At 44.7% G+C, this 23261-nt stretch overlaps 1 protein-coding gene across 8 annotated transcripts in view; it reads left to right on the top strand.

Moving 5' to 3' along the window:
- OPCML (opioid binding protein/cell adhesion molecule like) overlaps window positions 1–16048 on the top strand; it is a 1112106-nt gene extending 1096058 nt beyond the window's left edge. For all 8 annotated transcript variants that reach the window (XM_053594858.1, XM_053594862.1, XM_053594859.1 and 5 more), the window contains one exon: window positions 10614–16048. In XM_053594858.1, the coding sequence (XP_053450833.1) occupies window positions 10614–10714 (101 nt within the window). In that variant the 3' untranslated portion in view covers window positions 10715–16048. The remainder of the gene's footprint in view (window positions 1–10613) is intronic.
- The last annotated feature ends 7213 nt before the right edge of the window (window positions 16049–23261 follow it).

Genomic DNA, 23261 nt, shown 5'->3' on the forward strand with positions numbered 1-23261 from the left:
CCACATCAAATTCCTTACTCTTCTATCTACCTCTGAGCTCATTCTTTTAAAGGAAATCTTTTCATTTGCAACCCCCAGACTCCTATTTCCCAAACACCCCCCACACACATTCAGGCACGTATTGTGTTTACACTATGGAGAGTCCCCTGCGCCTCTGCCCTGTGTCCCTGTCACAGCACGCCTCTCTCACACCTCCCCCTTTCAGATATTTTCATTCCTACATGCAAAGAACAAAGAGAAATGGAATAAAAGCAATTTCCAAAGAATGCAGAAGACAACGAGCATGGAGACAATGGGCAGGTGAGTGGGATGGAACAGTAAGCGAGTAGGGAACATGCGAGAGGCAGCATGGTGGGTGGTGATCTTCAGAGAGGAACCGTAGTTGGCGTCGAGGGGAAAGGCTTCTTCCTCTCACAGAGTTGCAAAGCCAGGGTGGTCCCTCGGGCAGACTTTAACCCAGAGTAGCATTTTAGAGCCCTCACTTGCCTTGGCCCTGGGCAACTGCAGGGCCTAGAAACTGTAGGATGGAGCTCAGGACAGTGTGGTGGAAACCGCCCTTCCTCACTTGTAAGGGTTTATTTAAAGTGAACAGCATCATGTTGCCTTAAAAAAATGAATAGTGGAAGTGAACATGACAGAAATAAAGTATTGATCAAAATATGAAAAACAAAAACCTAGGTTCTGTTCTGAGTCGGGGAACAATAGCACAACTGGGCAAGGGACAGGTCTCCAAAAGCAATCACTGGTGACCCTGGACATGGCAGCAAGTGCCCCGTGCTGTGAAAAGCAGCCTGCTCCGAGGTTCTGTGAGCTCGGTGGAGTAGACGCAGCCATCAGAAGGCCCACCTGGAGCACTGGCACGGGGAAGCCTTCGGGGCTCAGCTTGCTGGCTCTGTCCCTGGGAGAGGTCACTCACTCTCTCCCAACTGGCCAACCCATATCGCCTCCTCTGCGTCTTGAGCGAGAGGCCCCCTCCCCCTGTCCTTTGCGGGTAGAGAGGGAAGATTCTGGACTTGATCACACCCTGTGCTGCAGAGCGCGATGAGCTTAATGAGGCATATAAACGCCTGAATTACTGGAACTGGCAGGGGAAAGGGACAGAGAACGCAAACAAAGCCAAAAAGGAGGGGGGATGCTGCAGAGAGAAAAACAGATTTCTCACATTTTATTTGTGAAATTGGAGCGACACAAATTAGTTACATTAAGAGTTAAGCATCAGGCGTAAGAACAATTCACAGGATTCTTGTCATTACCAATGAAAACGGCAAAATTCTCCAGTTAAGGCAACATCTGGGCTCTGATTTTTTCCTGAGGCAAAGGCTTAGCCTCCTCGGAGCAGCCAGGGCTATAGCCAACCTCAGTGGCTCCTGGAAGCCAGGAGGACAGAGCTATGTTTTCTTTTGCTAATGACCATTCCTTCAAAATAAATATACCTGTCAGAGGCTCTGCAAACCTGAGGCCCTCCAGCCAGAGCCTACGCAGACCAGCTGTTCTCATCTGATATGTTGGTGGCCTCCCTGTGCCCCACCACACGCATTCCCATGGGCAGCGTCTTACACGCCATGCCTATGTACCTCCTCCCACGACACCTGCCTCCTCCTTCATCTGCTGTTCCTTTATTACGGTGTCCTAAAGACCAGTGCTTTCCCCGGGGGCTCTGGCTGGGTCATGAAGGATGGGCGCAAGGGATCCAAGAATGCTTCACAGAACGCCCTTCATGCACCAGGCCTGGTCTTCTCATCCCTTCACCCCCACACTTCTGAAAAGGAGAGCTGGAACTGTGGTTGCCATTTCCTCTGGCCCACTAAAGCCTCAGCTTACTGCCAAGTCTCCCTCTAATGCCCAGCCTCCCGATGGTGCCAGGCTCCCTTGCAGCTCCCAGTGCCCCACTTCCGGCTTCTCTGATCTAGCCAGATGGTTGGATCTTTCTTCTTACCTTCCTATCTCCATCCCCTTCTAGCTCCTTTGCCCCCTGCCCCAGCAGTCTCCCCAGGAAGCAGAGTTACAGGGAGAGGAAAAAGGCCCCTTCGTATCTCCAAGCATTGTGCAAAGCAGTAATCCTTGGCCTGTTGTAGTCTTAGGTAGGGTGCTTTAAACATGCAAATTCATGAGACTTGCCCAGTCTCATTAAAACCAAATCTCTAGGGAAGGTCCCAAGAATGTACTCTTTAGGTAGGTTCTCTTCACACACTGAAGCCTCTGGGCACTCGTCTGATAGCTCCTGAACCTGGATCTTCAGTTCTCCCTCGGATGCTGAGCTACAAACCACTCTCTCCCCCTGCTAGTCCACGGGGATCTCAAACTCAAACTTTTGTCCTGGGAAGCTCCCTCCCTGCAGTATGTGTGCCCCTCACATTTCCCCCGTGCCCTCTGCCTGGAATCTCTGTGGTCATTGGTGACCTCGTCTTCCTCCTCCCCTTACTTCTGTGAGCCAGTGAGCCTTAGCAAGCAGACCTGTCTCCTGACTGTGGTGTGCATCTCCCCTGGACAGCTAAGATCCCTCCCTTCTCTTTGATAATCCCTCTCTGTGTGCCACAGCAGGACCAAGTGACATTTCCAAAACTCAAAAGAGACCTTGTCCTTTCAGTTCCTGAAGACTTCTTCCTACCAGAGCAGCATGGCATGAAGGCCATTCTCACTGTGAGGCCAGCCTTCCCTTCTAGTCTGTCCTGTGTCCAGGTTGCCTTCATCCATCCAAGTCTTTGATCATGCCTTTCCACTTTGTACCCATCCATCATCTAGGCAACAGGCATTTGTTTCACACCTACTGTATACAAGGAATTATACTAAGGGCTGAGGGACTAGGAGAAACAGCATTTCAGATCTACAACAATAGGTAATTACAATAGAATATACTAAGTGCAATCCTAGAGGAATAAAGACAGCCACACATGACTTTAGGCACCTAAGAGTCCTTTGAGATAATATTTTCATTTCACAGAAGAAGAGCCTAGACCTCAGAGAATTTAAATGATGCAAATGATCCTCCCCAACTGCTCCAACCTGGAAGAATCCCATCATGGACAAAAGTGGCAATACCAGGCTCCCCCAACTGTCTGTCTGACTTTAACCCCAAGTTTCTTCCTGACCCATTTGTATGCTGTCTCTTTAAGTGGGCTGGAGGGTCACAGTTATAAATTTTTGCCCTCTTCTCTGCCCGACAAAATCGTACCTAGGCTTCCAGGCTCTGCTGAATGATACCCCTTTTGTATAGGATCTGTGAACCCCAGTGAAGAATCAATCCTTCGTCTTTGGGGCTCTCATGTTGGCTTACCCTGAGGCTTGTATTTTGTTTCCGCACTCAGAGAACATAATACTGTATCTTGTGATGGTTGTTGCTGAGTAAATGTGTGTGGAATTAACAACATCTTGTCCACGGGGACCCTCCACTAACCAAGTAAAAGCCAAATATTCAAAAGGACTTGTAGTCCTCTCCCCTTAAGGAAGCCAAATTGCTATTTCTCTGTCTTTCCCTTTCATTCCAGCCTCTCCTATGTCCAATTCTAATTTGAAATTTAGGGCACACCCCCATCTCTCTTGCAAGGAGACTGTATCAGACATTCCAATTCACTGTTTAGGAAGATGTCCATCCCGTGATTTCTTCTTGCCACGACATTGAAAGCTGCACACACAGCGGCCACTTTCTGCTGGTAACGTGTGTGATTTTTATTTTTCAAATCTACCATTTAAATCCAGGTGGGAGGGGATGAGCTGGAGAGAAGCAGCATTGCTTTTGGCTGATGATAGCAGAGTCATCATTTGTATATTTTCCCCAACCTGCAAAATGTCAACATATTAGGGGGAAAAATATGCAGACATTTCATTCCTGATGAGGTTCCTTATCCTGCACGCGCACCCCACCCTCCTCACTCTGAATCACTGACATCTGGCTATTAGCCTGAGCTCTTAGAATTTAACACAGAGCATTCAAGGGCGTGTGCTGATGTCAGCACAGACACCAGAGCCCACGGTTCAGCATAGACTTCAGTCTTGTCTCTTTTGGGTTTGTGATGAGCTGACAGATTCGAATTAATTTCTGATATTAACTTCTTACGCTTTTGTTTTCATGGTAAGCCCAAAACAGGGAGTGTTAAAAAAGAAGAAAACAAAGATGGTTCCTGCGTCTGCCTCTTTATCTGCTCTTAGTCTCGGTGGCTGCAAAGCCCAGTTAATCTCACTTGGAAATCAACATACTGCCATGTTTTCCACTGTAATTAAAGACAATGGAGGAAAAGTTCTCTTTGAAGGGAAATGATGCGCCTTCATCAGCTGGCACTGCTGAAAATAGGTTTATGTTTCACCAACAAGGGTAACACATACATCCTCTAATTAGATTTCCTTGCTCCTCTTTTAATCACCACGAACATCATTATCCTTTTGGTTCCTCATTAGGGAGGTCACACAGTTCAGAATCATACTTACAAAACCTATCCAAATCTCAGAACAAAACTGTATCTTCTCAGACTTCAGAAATTCCATTGATCTCGCTGTGCTATCAACAAGTTCAAGTGCCTGTGGGTGTTTTGGTTTTTTTTCTTTCTTTTTTAATGCAATCACCCCACCACCTGCCATGTTTAGGAGAATTAGAGCTACTGGAGTCCATGGTTGTTAAAGAACGATGCCATATTTTCTTGACGATCATGGAACGAAAAATGAGCAACACATTCTAATAACTTCATCTCCTGTCAAAAACTCTCAGGAGGCAGGATCTCATCAGGAAGCTTCTGTGCGTTCTGGGAGCTTTGTTCCAAGTTGGGAGAACTGCGATTGTCAACACCTGCCACTCAAGAGGGTGATGCGTCTCTTGTCCCGAACATAGTAACAAATGTTTAGTTGTGGGGAGGCTAGGCTGGAAGTTCTTATTTTGGAGGCGTGACTTAATTCCATTTTAAGCCCCCAACCAAATTTGCTATTTAAAAATCGAACGTTTAGGGGATTTAATTTACCCAAATAGGTACTTTCTCAAAAGTAGACTCTATTTGTTCTTTTGTCTGTTCCTACAGAGCTTCACTTCTAACCACATGGTCCTCCTGTGGATGAGTATGTGCTGGGTGCACACATTGACATGCTACGGCTTGTCTCTTGACCATTCTGCTCACTCTCTCCCTCTCTCTCTTCCGTGTGAAGGCTAACTTATTTCTGTCTGTCCTCAAAGTGTTTTGTTCTTTCCATTATCATCATTCAGAGTTTGTTTCATTGGCTTTGCATCTTCCCTTCAGCTTGTATTTCCAAAGATGCTCAACTTCAGCCGTAAGGAAGCCATTCATTTTTAGTATTGAAAGAGGTGAAGGAGGAAGGCCTGAAATAATGGGAAAGGGCATAATTACCTGTTCTCACTTTCAATTTCTCCCTGAAAAGTATTTAATTAAGTCTGGATATTTGTAGCAGCCATTCTAGGCGAATTGAGTCATTGTTAATCATAAATAGAGAAAGAGTCCTTAAACATGGCATTTGCCCAGAGAAAGAATTGGCTTCCTAAATACACTTCCTCAGAATAACCAGCTTTCCTTGGGAAGCTTTTATCTGTGGGTAGCAGCCACCTCGGGTCTTTCAGAAAGCACCAGGTCTCTCTTTCACCAGCCATGGGCACCTATGCTTCCAGCTGATGTTTGACAGTAACCTTTGAGAATCTAGTATTTCAGAGTGTCGCTTTTTAAAGTAGGATCATTACACCAGATACTATTTTAGGGATCTGCAGTTCTTGTCCCAGATCTGACTCACCTGATAGTTATTCCCCCTTTATTATATACTTGACTATTTTACATACCATCTTAACTAGTCCTCCAAGCAACCCAGCAAGAGTAGATAAAACTATCCCCTCCCCCATTTTATACATAAGGGAGAAAAAAACGGTTCAAAGAAGTTGATTGTCTTGTCCAAAGTCTCTTAGCAGAGCCAGAATTCAAACTCAGTTTTGACTCTTAAATTCAATCTTCGTATGACTGTCCAACAGACAAGCAGTTCCTGAGATGAAAGGGATTTGGGGTTATTTGTTTCAAATGGCTTTCGTCCCAGAATCTGTGACAGTTTAAAACTGTATCTGTCTGTCTGTATGTTTGTTTGGACAAGGACAGAGGATACGCTTGCTCCTCCTGGAGTGTAAGCTGTTTGAAAGTAGAGACCGTGTCTTTCTGTCTTTCTGAAAACAGATCCCGGCACAAAGCAAGTGCCCAATAAATGTCGTTGAATGGCTGTGACTTCTTGGGGCTGCCTTGGCGTCTATTTCCTTCGCAGGAAGGACTCTTTGCCTTTGGACCTTGCCAGGGATCTTGACTTTGGCCTTTCTCCCAATGTTCTGCTCCGTATCTCGCATCCCCCAGAGAACTGACAGTTTCTCCCTCTCTCAGTAGCAAACACTCTGGCTTTAAACTTTGTCATCTCCTCACTCACTCTCAAACCCCAGGTCCAGTGTATTTAGAAAAGACCAAAATAAGCCACTATTAATCTCAACTAAGAAATGGAAGGGAACCCCATTCCATAGGCACGGATATCATGATCACCTGGCTGCTTTGTACCAGGCCCTACACTAATCACATCAATCCTTTTACGAGCCCCATAGATTCACTATTACTACCCCTGTTTTTAATGAGAAATCTGAAAGTACCTCATCTAAGATCACAGCACTGGCAAACCACAGGATCAGGATTCACATCCAAAATAGTCCAGCTCCAAAGCTGCCAGGATTAACTCACTTTTAAAGTGGTCAGCGACGTTATCCCAAAGGATGCTCAGGGCCTCACAGACAGGAGACAGCGGGGCAGCACAGATACTCTTTTCCGAGGGCCCCAGTAGATGGTTTCCCACCTGCACTGCCAGAAACCCTCCACCTTGGCCTTCCTTTCAAACCCTTGGCCTTTACATGCTTTGCAGGGTCAGTTTCCAGAGGTGGAACACATAAGTGAAAATCTACCTTACCTTTCCAAATCTTGGATTCTAGATTTTAGACAAGAGACTACCTTGCTCCCCATTTCCACCAAAACAAAAAAGAAAACACCATTTTGACTTGTGACTCTATTTATTGAAATTATCATCTTGCTATAGAAAAACTATACTCAGGCGGACCCCAGAGGTACGTGCTCCAGAGGTACATGACGCCTCTGCTGCTGAGCTCAGGGATATGACCTGGAATATGGTGTCCCCTCCTGTAACACAGCGTGGCCCTGCAGAGTCATTGAACTAATATTTTCAAAAGCTTCATGGCAGCCTAAGGGACCAAATGTGAGCCCCAAGAAGTCAGGGGACCACGTCAAATTAAACTGCAGCAGCCCATCACTTATTAAAGCACAGAAAAGCATTTGGCCTAGTCAGGTAAGCAACTGTAGCTTGCAGAAGCCCCAGTCACAGAGGGTTACTGTGAAGACAGAATTACAGAACCCGTTCATTGCCAATGACTTTTGTCTCACACTTTTCCAAGCTAGCAAGGGGCACAGAGATGTGAGCCATTCATCCTGCTCCAAACAGAGCCTGAGCACATCCGTGGAGCCCCCACTAGACTGGCATCTGGCCTCTCTGCCAGATCTCTAATGTGTCCAGGATCTGTGTGTTGAGAGCCGTGTTAGCTTTAATCTCTGTTGAGGTGGATTAGATGAATTCTCTGGCTATAACAGCCTGGCCCTTTCTCATAGAAAGACTGACCAAAGGCATTTTGGCAGTAAATGACCATATCCTCTGACACCACAAACCAGGTGCTCATTATACCTCTGAAGAATGAAATTCCCTGAAGCTGCGTAGAAATCTGTGCAGCCCCAAAAGGGACATTCTGGGGTGTAGGAACGTTCCATGTCCTCTTGCTGTCTCAGGAGCAGATGGCAGGCAGCAGGGCAGAAGCTCAAGTGGGGAAGGCCTTCTGGCTGCTTACCGTCCCTTCTAATGCCCACATGTGGTTTCTCTTCTTGTGATAACTCAGGACACAAACAGGGGCAGGGCCCTAGATCCGGCCATCCTACCTGCTCTCCTGAGATCCCTCTGTCCCAGAGAGGGCCTGTCCCTCAGCTAGCGAGCAGGAGAGCCACACAGAGAAAGTGGGTTCCTGGCCACCGTTCCTCTCACTGTGGACATGAAATACGCACAGACAACCTTTTTCCTCAGAGGAGAAGGAGAGCTGCAGGAATCAAGAACATAGACTCTGGGGACAGGGACTGGGTTCTAATCCAGCTTGAGTTATGGAAGAGTTGTAGTCACAGGCAAGGAGTTTACCCACTCAGTTCATACCTCTGCCCTTGATGAAATAGAAACGACAATCGTGTATCACTCACAGGCTTGATGCAGTGATTCAATGACTTGGTACATGTTTAGATGTTCTGTGTTTAGAATCACACTTGCCACACAGCACAGGGTAGCACGGTGCAAATTACCCCACCCAGAGCAAGATGAGCAGCTTATGTGTCTACTACGTCTCCCCTCCTGCTTCCACTCCTTGGAACACTCCACAGAAGCAGAATGTGGCTGTAAACCCTCCGCCCAGTAAGCCCTGACCATGTCATGGAGCCTCCCGCACCTCACCAGAAACACTCGTTCCTCAGTAGGATTTTGCCTCCTCCTCTCTCCAAACCTCACTCTTTTCATGCTTTGCTTTCCAAACACACATCTCCTCTCCTCTTCCCTTTACCTACAGCCAACCTTATGTGGATAGCATGGGCCCACAGAAATGCTTAAGTCCATTGGTAGAACTCAAAATAAAATGATTCCTATACTAGAGACATTTTTCTCTCTAAGTGGAGCATATTAGAGCTTTAATTGTTTCTTAAATCAGTATCAACATACTAAATAAAAACATACAGTCTACACATATAGCTAGTCTAATATAAATGTCATAATGTCACATATATAATCAAAGACAGTTCTGAAGAAAAGCATGTGTACATACAAAAATACTTTTACAGACACATATGAGCCTTAAGAATCACATTGCTCATTTCCTTACAAACATATTTAAAAATCTGAATCATTCATCTTTTGTTGAAGATAATACAGAGACAATTGCCCTGAGCCTCACCTTGAGCACTTTCCAACTTAAGTTAATTCTACAGGCAGTGTGATTCCTTAGGATGTGTGTTGGCCACGGCTAGAAGGGCCAGAATCAGGCTACTTTCTACCAGTATTTAAGAAGCCTCCATGGAGACACATGGCTCTATGCTACACCCCAGATCCTGCCCCTTTGTGAATACTCTATGATGAAAATGCACAGTAATAGGAGTCTGACTTCCGCTATTCAGCAAATATGACTTTGCAGTTCCTAAGAACATGTACATTATAAATTAGTTGAAGAAAAGGCATCCATGTTGAAAGTCTCAGGGTAGGAACAGTTGTACACTCACGGCTGAAGTCAGAGACCTGAATATCCCAAAGCAAAACAGTTCCCATTAGTCTCTTCCTAGGCAAAGCATGGAGCCTGCTGTAAGATTGACAGGCAAACCGAAGGAACTGATCCTGTCCAGGGAGACTCTCAGCACCTCTGCTCCTTGAAGGACTCAGGCTGGTTTCCAGTTGGCCAATTAGCTTCTGACAGAGTCTGTGAAGTCCTGGCTTGAGACCATAAGAGGCATGCTGTCTTGTTTGTCTCTCCTTCCCTTTGTCACTGGTCCTACAGAAACGTCTCCTGCTGGCTTTAATCCCCCGGTAATACTTTGTTTTTGTTTTCCCTGAATACATTGGCTTGCTACCTGCTGGTCTTGCTCACCACCCTAAGCATTCGCTAAGGAAGGTGATAGTGGGGCGCAGAGACTGAGTTAAATACACCTACCCTGGGCCTACAGAACAAGCTAGGACAGTCCCACATTCTTCGGTCTTCCTGAGGCACAGCAGATGAGGAGAAAGGGTCAGCACCTATGATTCTGTGTTCTGATTTCCCAGTGAAACTCGAATGGCTTATGGAGATGTGAGCAAAGGCCAGGGTGAGAGAAAGAGGGTGAGAGAAAGAGAGAGAGAGAAAGAGGGAGAGAGAAGCAAGAAAAAATAAAGGGAGAGCCCCTTAAAGCCAAATCACCACGTGGCAGTCTGTGCTGGGAATGCCAAACCCATCCTGTGGCCTTGGGAGAGGCACCACTGACCGCTGACTCAGCCCAAGTGCAGTCTTGGAAATTCTTGAGGATGGCTGTTCATCCTTCCCCAGCTCCCTCTGATCGACAGGACACATGTAAGTTACACATGCTGAGGATGGACAGGGCCATGACAGCTGGACTTCTGCTGCATACACAACGGCCCCTTCCCTTCCCCCTACTTCCCCTGCACCTGCTTCTCATCCTCTGGACCCTCTCCCCACTCAGCCCTGTCTGTGCTGGACACTATCTGCAAGAAGCACCGTTAGGGACACTGTTTATGAAGCAGCTGTCAGGTTCTGCCTTTCCACTGAGCCCTGCCTGCTGCTCTAACCTGTGGACCTAACTGACTGCCCTCAGGCTGTAGTGGTCAAGGCAGCCCAATGACTTGCCTCTTTGAGTCTCTAAATATTCCCTGTGGGCCTTTTCCATATGTCAAGACTTAAGGGGTTGGAGGAGGGTGGAAGCTGGGGGAATGCTCTCTGGGAAGCTTGTCTGGTATCTGCTTGTCAGGGGAGAAGTCTGGTGTCCTGAGGGCACATGCTAATGGCTCTGTCTCTCTTTTCCCCTACGCAGGGCCTGGAGCAGTCATTGATGGTGTAAACTCGGCCTCTAGAGCGCTGGCTTGTCTCTGGCTATCAGGGACCCTCTTTGCCCACTTCTTCATCAAGTTTTGATAAGAAATCGTAGGTCCTCTGAGCAACACCTGTTTCTCCATATCACAGACTTTTATCTGCACTGCGGAGGGCAAACCAGTTTGGGCTTCTTTTTGTTTCTATTATTCTTAGTGATTTCTCTTTTCTTTTTCCTTTTTCTTTTTGTGTTTGTTTATTTGCTTTTGTTTCCCGGTTGGAATGAGTGGGGTTAGGGGGGAGGGGCGGGCAGGGTTCTACCATGTGTGGGATAATCATTCATTGGTGTGTCCAAAAATGAGATCTCTTCTGCTACCTTGGCCCTTCCCTTTCCTCTGCGCCTCTCCCTGTCATTACCACCATCCTCCCCACACATACACACCAAAACATGAAGTTCCATTTGGGTGAAAAATGTGCCTCATGACAAACACCCTAAAGACACGCCCTGACTCATAACGTACTACGCAGCCAGAGTCACAGCCAAGTGTCCTATTCTCTGTATCTGTTTAGCTTTGGGTCATTTTCCTGACTATAATGTACATATCCCTTCCTATGTTTATTACTATTACCTAACTCCATTAGGGTTCACAGCTTTTCTTTCTCGGAGGCTATCTTGGTATATCCATATCTAATACAGATATAGATATATTTAGATCATTTTGCCATCTTCTGTAGCCATTCTGCCCTATTATTTCTTTTACCAGATATGGGGATTAGAGCAGTGGTTCTCAACCTTCCTAATGCCGCAATGTATTTTCATTGTTAGAAAGGGGTTGCGACCCACAGGTTGAGAACTGCTAGATTAGAGGTTGGGGGCCCTGCACACAACCCAGAACTAAAAATTTAAAAATCAAGTCACCAAAAAAAAAAAAAAAAAAAAGAGGAAGAGATATTTGCAGCATAGCGCTTTTCTTTTTTAAAAATGCTATTCACCTCATAGAAGTGATTGATAGATGGCTGATTTATTTAGGTTTTATCAAGCTATCTATCAAAGTAATCATACGGTTATCCATCTACTCAATTGTCTGATTTATCTCTCCATCCAATGATCTACCCACCTGTCGTCCTCTCTCACAATCTGTTTATTCCATTTATCAATCTATCAATGTAATTGTCCAACATTTCTTTCTATTTCTCTTCCCACTACTAATTCATCACCATATTAATCTCGAATCATCCTGTGTCCTTCTCACCGCATTCATTTCTTCTCCACATCAGCAGATATTGGCATCTTCATAACTGCCTATAAACATCTCATGTGAAAGCCAATGATCTCATAGGCTCACAATACAAAAGAGCAATACCCTGTGTCATGGACTCTTTAAAATCTGGTATCCTATCCACCCAAGGTAGATGCTAACAGATGGACCAAAGCAGTATTCTAACGATCAGTCACTCACTGTTCCCAGAAGAGACTATATTTTCTAAAACATCTTGAGAAGGAGATCAGCCCTGGAAAAGTCTTGATTTGTACAGTGATTCTCCTTTCACACTTGAAGGACTAAACTATCAACCCTCACGCTTCTCTTAGCCCTTCAAGAAAGTGCACATCAGGAAGCAACGGGACCTACTCCATGGCTGGCTTTCTTTACCAACAAGAACATAAGAGGGAAAAAATCCACATCTGTCTCTGCAATGTGAACAGTCCACTCGTCTGAGTGTGAAGGCTTCAGCAAGTATCTCCTCTCTGCTCCAGTTCTGGTTGAATCTGTTTGAACACTATCCAGCCAAAAGCCTATGGAGGCCAATTACATGATGGGTGTGTTGACGACTCTGGTGTTTGTTTCAGGAAGCTCTTCTGAGCTGAGGGCACTTGAGCAACCGACTTAATTTTCAAGCACTTGATTAACACCACACTGCAAACAGAAGGGGAACGTGGAAGTGACATAGCCTCCTCCTAGGCAGGCTGATTCTCCAGTGGCCTTGGGGAAGAACGTCCTCAGCTCCCCAAGTTTGAAGTAGACCCAGCATACAAAAGGAGAATCCCTGATCTTGCTGCTTTGTGTGCTGGGATGAGAAAGACTCGTCCAGCAAAGGTGCTTGGGATTCAAAAGAAAGGGGATGCTGCAGGGGCTGACCTGCTGGGGTCGAGAAAGTGGCATCTGCAAGGACTTCCTCACAGACCCTGCCTCAGTTGGAAAACCTTTCCAGGTCCTCAGTCTACAACACAAAACACAAGAGCTCCATAGAGTTCCATTTCTTCAGTACTTAACTGACCTTCTATCTCCAATTGTTGATGCCCACTTTGTTCCTGTCCACTACGGCACATGAACAAAACATCTACAGTGGAGAAATGTACACATAGATATATATACATGCATATATACGGGCATACAAATGTAGGCTGTCTTAGCATACAAAAAGCTGAGTACTGTCTTCAGAGGTAGAGCTGGTGTGAGTGCAATTAATATTACATTTGCCAGCTGTAAACAGACATCTGCATTTCCTAGTGAGCTGCCAGCAACCAGATTCTGGGAACACAAATGATGTGCCAAAGGCAGCGTATCGATTCCAAGTTCCAGGGATGATGATGAGCGGGCGCAGAATCAGAAATAAAGGTCGGGCATTGATGTTCCAGATCTGTCACCACACTGAGCATCTGGAGTCGGTCTAGTGTCAGTGTCTGAGAATTTAATGTTATCATCTGAGTGTGCTACTGATAATGAATTCGTTACTTTGGAATAAAACAAATCGGAAGGCTCAGCAAATGGACAGCCTTGGAGAACCCAATGCTTGAAATGGACAAGCTGTATCAGTTTCTTACTCCAAGACTTATTCTAAAGGATGGAGTTCATTCTCCCTTGGCCAAGATCGTTAAAACCTTTCAGACCTGACAAGGGTGGTCTCAGGATCGCTATGGAACTTTTCTCTGACCCCTGCTTTGGAGCTGGGGATGTATCTCTGGTGGTAACCTACTCCAGCAGTTTCCAAGGAGATTGGAATGTATGGTCAATCTTCAACTGTCCAGGATAAAGGAAAGTAAATAAAACACAAGGCAACTGGGGCACTCACTGGGCCTGAAAAAGACTTTTCTTCATAACAGACATATTCCAGCTTCTGTATTTTTTTTTTTTTTTTTTTAGTTACTTTGGTGGGATAGCTCTCTGTGATGAAGCTGCTACCCAACGTTTTAAAGCATATAGTACAGAAAATGTTTACTAAAGACAATATCCACATTTACATTTACTTTTCCAACTTTGCATATGGAGGGTACATGAATAAGGCCTGATGGCTGGATTTTAGGGTACCGGTGGTGGGGGTGAGGTCAGAAAAAGTGCTAAGGAGGTAAGCGAGAGAAAAGGAACCAAGCTTCTGAGCAACCTAAAGCTATTTGTGGGTTTTCCACGTGGAAAGGAGGCCAAAGAAAGCTTGTGGGGCAATTAGGTGAGAGGTGTTCAACTATGCAGTGACTCTGAAAACCTTCCTCTTCCCCAAAGTTAATATGCACATCCACCAAAGTATTGCCAATGCACATACTCGTGTGAAGGCCAAGCTTGTTTTCCAGAAGTTCAATGCCAAGTGCCTGATACAGTCATCTGCAAGTCTAAACACATGTATTTATCCTTTCTCATTCTTGTTTTAATTGGGGGGATACGGAGAAGTGGTTGTCAAATCATGCATATTTTACACGGAGAGCCCTGCATGGCTGGTCTGCTGCAACTGTGCTTTACTGAACAGGAGAGAAGGTAAGGCTTTGTGTCAGAAAGAGGTCTGGGCCTCTTTCCTCTAAAATCCATGCCCCCTTACTAGAGGATGTATTTTATATGCTGGGCAGGTAGTCCTTAAAACCTGAGTGGGAAGTGTGCTCTGGGACTCTAGAAACTTCAAAACTGAAGCTGAGTTTAAGGATCTATTTCTGCATCAATTCAGTCAACTTGCCTTCAACAAAGAGGAGTTGGCAAGTTCTACATGTGTTGGAAGGACTACCGCATCAAAAAGGCAGAGAAACCCAGACTGGGCAGTTGATCCTGAAGAGAGCTCATTCCTGTCACCACATCAGAAGTGCCTATGAAATTGAATCGTCCAGTTTGGGTTGACTTCACCAACTCCACTGTCGACGGAGGGGAAGCTTAAGATGAGGTGAGATCAGAGGCCAGGGGCATCGTTCCCCAATTTAATCCTGAGTTTGATTCTGAAAAAGAAAAGCTGGCTTTGCATTACGTAGAACCAGCCAAAAAACAAACACGAATGTTAATCCTTCTGGAATTAAGGGAAGCATCATTAAAGTTTTCTTTTTGGCAAAATGTATCCCCCCACCCCAACAGCAAGAACCTTTGGTTTTCATTGTACAAGTGCTTTTCCTGGAAACTCTCATACCCAATTGCCTCCTCTTCTATTATTCAAAGCTTCCCTGTCTTTTTCTTCCAAGACAAGGACGTCTGAGCAGCGGGAGTAAAACTTCACAGGTGTGTAAATAGGAAAGCAACATTTCCACAAAGAGCCCGCATGATGGCAACTGTTCATCATCACTAAATGCAAACAAATAAAAACGCCAGTCTCATTTCCCCCATTTCTTAAGAGAAGAGAAGTAAATGAAAGGAGGAAGAAATAGATTTGTCATTAAAAGACATGTCAGAAAGATATAGCTGAGTTGGTTCAATTTGGCCTTCAGGTGCAGAATACTCAGAATTCAAAGGAATGCAGAGTGGACTTAATTAGATGCAATTGTCTCTATCCTGAAAGTTGTCAGCTATGCCTAATTTCTAGCATTTGGAAAGAGATTCTTTTTGTTTCCTTCAAGGGTGCCCTTTTTAAGGCACACGGTCCGTTCCACACTACAGGGTGGAGAGAGAAAGATTGTGAACCCGCTACCGTCCTTTTGGGGCTACATTCTACATTATTTGGCAGATTTATAAGGAGATCAATGATAATGACGTGTAATAATAGCTGCCCTTGTGTTAGTGAAAGGGAGCATTTTTAATCCTTCAGAAATTTTTGTGACATGTAAAGTGCAGTTGTGAGGAATGTGTGGGTGTACGAAAATGTATCCGTCAAGTTCAGAGTCCTCTAGATTTAAAAAAAAATTATGACTTATCAATGGTGCCGTTATAGCTGTGTCAGACAATGGGTGTGCCCATTCTCACAATTATCCTTAAAAAAGAAAGTCTATGTTCAAATGCTTTAAAAATTTATCACATAATACAAGAGTATGACTTTGTCAGCCTTCTAGAGTTCTTTTTTCTTTTATTTTCTTTCTTATTTTTTCCTTCAAAAAAAAATCAATGAAGATTTGATTTCTGTCAATAATTGTATTAAGGGTGAATATACTACCTGAATTTTGTGCATGTTACATTGTAGTTGTAACCTTTTCTAATTCAGGATGAACACGAGATGGTTGTGATTGTGCAGTGTATCAATAAAGTTCAAAGAAATTTGTAACTTTCAGGTGGGTGTTTATTAGGATATCTCATTGATAACCAGGAGTGAAAAAAAATGAAGCAGCTACACTTCTTTTATATGTGTGTTTTAGGCTTTGGGGAGTAGATGCAATCAGAAAACAGAGTCTCTCTCTCTCTCCCCACCACCCGACATGTGTGTGCACAAGAGGCCAGTGTCAGCATTTTCCATATTATATCTGTATATCGATTATGTATTCTATTTACAAATAATATGAACTGAAGCTGTAGTCTCAATGTCTAAATTATTTATCGGCTTAGGCTGAAATAAAATCAGAGGCAACGTTTCAGAACTATAATGACCAGATACTGCCCAGTTGGGGCATTTTGCTCCCTTACAGTTCTAGCTGCTCAGATCGACTTAAGTCCACACCACTTTGACAAAGGTAAGTATGAGACGATGTGGTGGTGACGATAGACAGTCACTCTCCGAGGATGTGCCAGTAGACCAGTACTTATTCCATCAGATTCTACTTGGGGGTGGGCTTTACTCATCTTGGGTTTCTCATAGAACAGCATGAGAAAGAGCCCTGGAGAAGAAGCTCCCTGCCTCTGTTTGCCATTCCTAAAACATTTTTCTCTTCCGATAAAACTCCAACTTCTTTCTTCATCACACATTCACCTGCTTTTCTGAAGAAATGGAAGTTAACTTCTTTCTTACAACTTGGTTTCCTCCCAGCCCCTTGCGTATCAAACAAGCCTTCCTAGTTCTGCCGTGAAGGACACACGGGACTTTGAACGGCCACTTGACCTTCTCTGCTTTTGTGCCCTCACCTGTATTATTTGTGAATTTCATTCTGTCCCTCTGTGTGCACTAGTTCAAAATGCTCTGGCCAACTTTGGTTTACTTTTCAACCACTGGATTTCTCTAGACTGAGGCTTAGAGACACTCAGTAGAAAGTGGGTTAAGACAAGTGGGTTAAACATCAGTTGTGTTTGCAGCCTAGGTAACTGCTCTAGAAAAGTCCCTGAACTAAAATGATGAGGCTTAGATTCTTGTGGGTTTCTTCTGTAGACAAAGGCTAATGCCCCAATACCAGCATCCCATGATCCAGACTCCCTCACAGGGGAGGAAGCACAGATAACTTGGCAGACCAGATGCATGTTCTTTGTAAATTTAAAGGGCGGGTCAAATCTGGGGGCCAGTGATTGAGAGTTTCCAGTTTCCTGAGGGTCATTGTGAAATCACCACTTGTCAAGGAAACAAATTTCCAGTTCCCATAACCATCTCAATTACCTTCATTACTCCCCCTTTTTGTGGTCTCCCTTTCTCCCTTCTTTCTCATCATCCTCTTCCCATCCACACCTGACCCTTTTCTGCTCCTGTTCGTGCCGCAACATTTACCCATCCATCTGCTATCAGTTTCACTCCATCTGGCCACTCAGCTCCATCCATCATCCGTGTACCAATTTATTCTTCCATCAGCTAACTACTCACCCATCCATTCACATATTATCTCCCCATTTATCTAACCCTTACCCCAGCTATAGACTCATGCACTTCCTTCATGTGACTGCTCCTCATCTATTTATTTAAACTCTACGTCCTTTCCCCAGCTGTCAATCCATCCACCACGCGTGCTCCAACGAGACTGTGGCAGACATTCCTATTTACCAACCCACTGCAAGTCACGGAAATCTTTGCTGGTATCTCTCTATTCCACCAGGGAGGCTTTACCTAGTTATTCTTAAGTATGGCAGCTAAACAATTGGGTGCTTTTGTTATCTTCCCTCCAAATACATCCTATTTAAAACATACACATAGAGAAGAGCTTTCAGAGACATATTACAGGCATATCAGTTCCTATCGAGATGTATTAAAATAGGAAGTGAATGAAGAGTGGGGAGCAGAGTGGAAATACTCAGATGAGCAGGTGCTGACGTTTATCTTCCTAACACTAAGGATGCGGTCTTGCAATGAACAGGACAAACAACTGAATACACGGACAGGCGAGACCCCAGCAGGCAACTACACTACCCCTTCTTTCCTCACTGTTTGATTTGCTATCTAATGTCTGTTCACTCTGAAGAAAATGAAAAGGCAGGAATGAGTGCCCAACTCTACGATAAGTTTTGAAAACAAAGCCCTCCAGCTATAAGGGATGCCACGTTCTTTCAACAGGTTCATCTGGTCATTAGGAAGTCTTTGTTTTTCCATGATATTTTTCCCCATTTAATCATCATCCATGCATCACTTTTAGTCAGGAGCTCCCTTTAAGGAGTTCACTCTTAAGCTATGGAAACTACTGTATCAGAAGAAAAATTACAGTAAGATATTAGAAGTATTATGGTAGAGGTCTGGGAAAATGACTGAGACGTGCAGAGCAAAGGCAGGGAGACGGTGAGGAAGCTTTCCTTATCCTTCCCTCAGAGATGAAAAGCCGGGACATAAACAGCTAACACGGGATGTGGACCTCATACATATCACTACAAAACTAAAAGGACAACAGAGACATGCACATTCAATATTCAAGAATTCACTGATGAAATGAATCATTATGTGTTAAATGAGTTAAAATTGCAATTGGCCAAACGGCCACACTTTGCCCTTGGTGATAAAGCTGACATATGATCTCTTGGAGAGAAAAAAGTAACATTTAGAATGTCAAGTTTGGCTAGAGCAAAGGCTCATTCCCAGGCAGGATTATGGAGCATGTCTTTCTTGTCGGATCTGAAACCTTGACTGTGAACATGGCAGCAGCCAAGATGCGGAGGGCACGGGCAGAGTGGCAGTGCAGACCTGCTGAATGGCACCCTTCCATCCCCAGGGTGAACTCCCCCAGATAAGTCTTGCCTAAAATTCTGTGATTTAGGATGAAATGCCTGGCACATTTGTATCTCAGTATTTTACAGCAATTCTGACTACAAATCTAACAGTGTGGACAGTTTTCAACCTCTCCATGAAGCATTCTCTCCTGTAACACACATTTTCTGTTATTTAGTTTGAGTCCTCAGATCAGATAATCTCTTCAGATATAGTTTAGGGAAACTTATTTTTAAATTCTGACCATGCAAATTAGTAGTTGGATTACCTTGGATCAATTTCTTACCCACTCTGAACATAAGTCTTAGCTCTAATAATACGGTGGTAATAATACCTACCTAAGGAGACTGGCTGTGAGAATTACTGGATTATTCGATTCAAATAAGTAACAGCGTTTAGCACAGTACCTGGCACTTACTAGTTAGCTGCAAAATAAACATTAGTTTTCTTTTTTCCTATTCTTCTCTCAGCTTTCCTTAATATTCCCAGTTTCCTGGGCTTGTATAAGATATATTTCCACTGTGGTTCTTTACAAAAATTTAAAAATTCTATTTCACATGTAATTTCTTTATGGAGTTCAAAAAGGAGAAATACATTCCTGAGTCCTGGATTATTGAAGAACATAGGTTGGCAAGTGACATCAATAAGGTTTTTGGTAGAAATGCAAAGGAGTGTGGGAAAAAAATAGGATAGAAAATTTGTGATCTAAAAAATTGGCATTGCACAGCTAAAGCATAACAAGTACTGGGGACACAAAGATATGATACAAACTGAGAGTGTGTCTATCTTCAAGAAGCTTCCAGCCCAGATTTAAAAGTATAACACCACATGGTTGCTTGTGAACAAGGGCAGCCCAGGAGGGGGCACTAGACCTGGACAGAAGCGTCCAGAAGAGAGGATATCTGATCCAAGTCTTAAAGGCGAAGAAATAAGCCAAGGAAAGGGAGAGAGAGGACCGAGATGAGCACCAGCAGAGCGTCATCCTTGAAGAACACACAGAAGCATAAGAGCTATAACAAGGTCAGCAAACTGTAAGGGCAGATCACCCCAAGAGGGCTAAAGATAAAAAGCACGTGGCAAGGGACAGGTAGAAGGTAGAGAGCAAGGTCCAGGTGCTAAAAAACCTTTACTGGACATGCCGAGAGGTTGAGACTTTTCCTTAAAGAGATGGGGAGATGTGAAAGGTCTCAATCAGAAGAGTGGCTAGATCAAGCTTGCAACTTAGAATGAGCAAGTGGGCAGCAAGGTAACTAATCGGGCATCCGTTAGACTGGCAAGGGGAAAGCATGTTGGGGTGATTGAAATAGTTTAGGTAAGCGATGATAATAACAGGAATAAACAGCAGCAGGCAATTTGGGATGATTTCGGGGGATAGATTAAACGGGTGGAACTTGGTACAGGGGGTGGTGGAAAATGCAGAATATGTAAAATATTCAAGGTTTCCAATTCAGCCAACTGGGTGGAAGATGGTACCATTTTTATGATTGCAAAAACGCAGGGGGATGATGAGGTTCCACCCAGTTTTTGACACATCCAATTTTAAGCATCCGTAGAATCTCCAGGTGGAGATGTTTAAGCAGCAAAGTTTTCCTGAGTCATCTAATTATATCCTCTGCCATCCTCAAGGGACGCCTGATTTCCTTCCTCTGCCTCCCACCGCAATTCCATAGGAACTCTAGCTCCTTGCATCATCCATCTGCAATTCATTTCTCATCCTCCATTTCCTCTGTGCCTTGATTTTGTCTTTAAAAGGTACTGCTTTTATTGCTTGTTGCCATGGAAGGAGAGAGAGCAGTTCTCTGATTAGGCAGTCAGTGATGAGTTAAGCAGGAAAGGGATACTGGAGCAGTTGTCCCTCTGTCTGAGGGGATTTGGCACTTCCCTTGTCCCACCATTATTGACTGAGTGATATTAGCATTGTTGACCACCCAGTGTTTGCACATTCAGAGTGATATAACTCCTCTTTGTGTATCATGTATTTGATGCTCATTTGCTTGCAAACAATTCCAGAAAGCTTCTAAATATCCACTGGACAATCTGCTTATGAGTAAGAGGAATGCATTTCATTTGAATGACTTAAGAATACAGATATCCATTCAATTTTTCCCAAGGATCCGAGAAGGACTCTCTTAGACCTAGGGGAGGAGGAAGCTGAGCAGGAAGCCATCATGTCTGGCTGTATCCCGGTGGCCCCATCAGCAAACACCCAGAGCCATGTGAGTCCAGGTCCATGTTCTGCACAAAAGCAATGGGAAACACTGGGATCTTTCCAGTCAAGAAGAACTGAGTTTAAATCCTATGTCAGTGGGAAAAAAAAGCCATACTCTGTAAAGTAATTTAAAAGGTTTCTTCTGAGCCGAATTTGAGAACCACGGCCTGGAGCCACACCTATGAAATCTTGAACAGGTGGACTGGCTGTGGTGGGGTTACAGTTTGGTTTTATGCATTTCAGGAAGACAAGAATTCCAAGTAAAGTCATATGTAAAAATGTGGAAGGCATACATTGGTTTAGACTGAAAAGGTGGGGGGCTTAAGAATATAGGTGGGTTTAAAGATTCTTCAGTTGACAACTGGCTGAAGGAGTTAGGTTCTAATAGACCAGGAGTCAACAAAAAAGAATGGTTAAGATAAGAATCTGTTTTTCAAAGACAAACTACCAGACCTATATCTAGACCCAAGTTGTTTGTTATATATATTGAGGACCTGCAGGTATGTCTTGAAGAGCCTTAGGCCTGTTAATGAGGCAAAGAAGATAGCTCTAAGAAGGGAGGGGGGTGGGGGGCGTGTCTGATCTTTCCTGGCTGGTAACTCCGTTTTAGGGATCCCTGAGCCAAGAGGGGGGTCTGGTCAGCCAGCTGGTACAGGAGAGCCTTAAGATTTTCTTTTAGTTGACATCTAATTCTTCCAAATGCTAGTATGGACATGTGAGCTTATGGAATAATCTCTGATAGCCTCATTTTATCTGTGTACAAACCAAAGCTAGTAACTCACTAACCCAAGATGCTGCTGGGAGGGACACAGGAGGGTGTGATGTGCAGATGCCTGGCCCAGCTCCTGGCCTATAGATGCTTGGCACAAAGAGGCCACCAAGCAATTAACCCCTCCTCACCCTCTGTGGTGTTTTCTCTCTCTCTCCAGCCCACCTACCACACATGATGTGCTAGAAGGCAAGGGCTGGATCTGATTAAATACTCCATTCTCAGACTTGTGGTTGGGATGCCAATGAAACACGTGGTATGCCCACCCCCGTGTCCAGCTCCTCCCCCTTTCTCTAAGCTCTCCTGCAGCCACTGCAGTGTTGGCAGGCAAGTTGCAAGTGCAGAGAACTCCTGGAAGTCCTCAGTGCCTGGAACCTGGAACTCTTCAGGCCCGCTTTCTGGAGGACACAACAGGCTGGGCTCTGTCTCTTTGGCTTCTGGTCGTATTTCTTGTGCAGTGGATTTGCAAGGACGGTTGCTGTGGTTACACGACCAAATCACTTCAGCTTCTGTCTCTTTGTCACTTAAGGTCTCAGGGGAATCAGCTCATTCGATAAACAGTTGCTCCATGGTTGAGTCAGCTAGGACGGTACAGAGACTCACCAGAGGTCCTCAGATACAAAGCCACCAATTTTTCTCTTGATGCAGCTGGGCTCTCAATTTCAGAGGGAGCAGCATGGACAAACCCATTTGTGACTTCTCTCTCTAACTCACATTTTTCACCTTGTGTGATGGTGGCTGGGGCCTCCAGTACTGAGCGGCTCTGCTCGTTTGAATGTGTTGAGTTACTGAAAGAATCATCCCGCCTCACTCTTTCATGTACTCATCTCTGTTCCATGGGAAGTTGCGGCACTTTTCAACCCATTCCTCTTCTGCCTCTTAATTCTTTCTTACCTTAAAAAAATTTGAAACTGAGGAGGAGAGTAAGACGCGAGTGGAAGTCGCTGTGGGCGTGAAGAACACTGTCTTGAGAAAAACATTTTTCTGCAGTGCCCTGAAGGTGTCAACAGGGGAACTGTCCACCTGAGCAGCCCCATTCCTGTATGGAAACCTCAGGATCACAGCAGTGTGTGCGTGGGGGAGGCGGTGGCCAGGTCAGAGCAGAGCAAGGTGGGAGAGCAGAACAAGGTTGGAAAGCCGCAGTTATTAACTCACTGTACTCACATGTGGAGCTAGGGGCCTGCCTGTGTGATAATTTGCTAATTTTCAAAACAACCTCAGGAACAACGTGTTAGCCTCAGTGAAGCTCAGAGCCCCCCAGCTACAGACTGCCAGGGTGGGGAATCCAACTCAGGTCTGTCCAAGTTCAAATGGCATGCTCATTCAGGTTCAACACCAAATGACCCTCTAGCTTTACGGTTGACCCCATGTTCCCAAACACCCTAGGTTACATTTATTGAACACAAGAGCAAGTCACTTAAGTTTCTTGTATGTTTGCCTTCCTTGTGAACTTT

The sequence above is a fragment of the Nycticebus coucang genome, chromosome 6, assembly GCF_027406575.1.
Source record: "Nycticebus coucang isolate mNycCou1 chromosome 6, mNycCou1.pri, whole genome shotgun sequence".
NCBI classification, from domain to species: domain Eukaryota; kingdom Metazoa; phylum Chordata; class Mammalia; order Primates; family Lorisidae; genus Nycticebus; species Nycticebus coucang.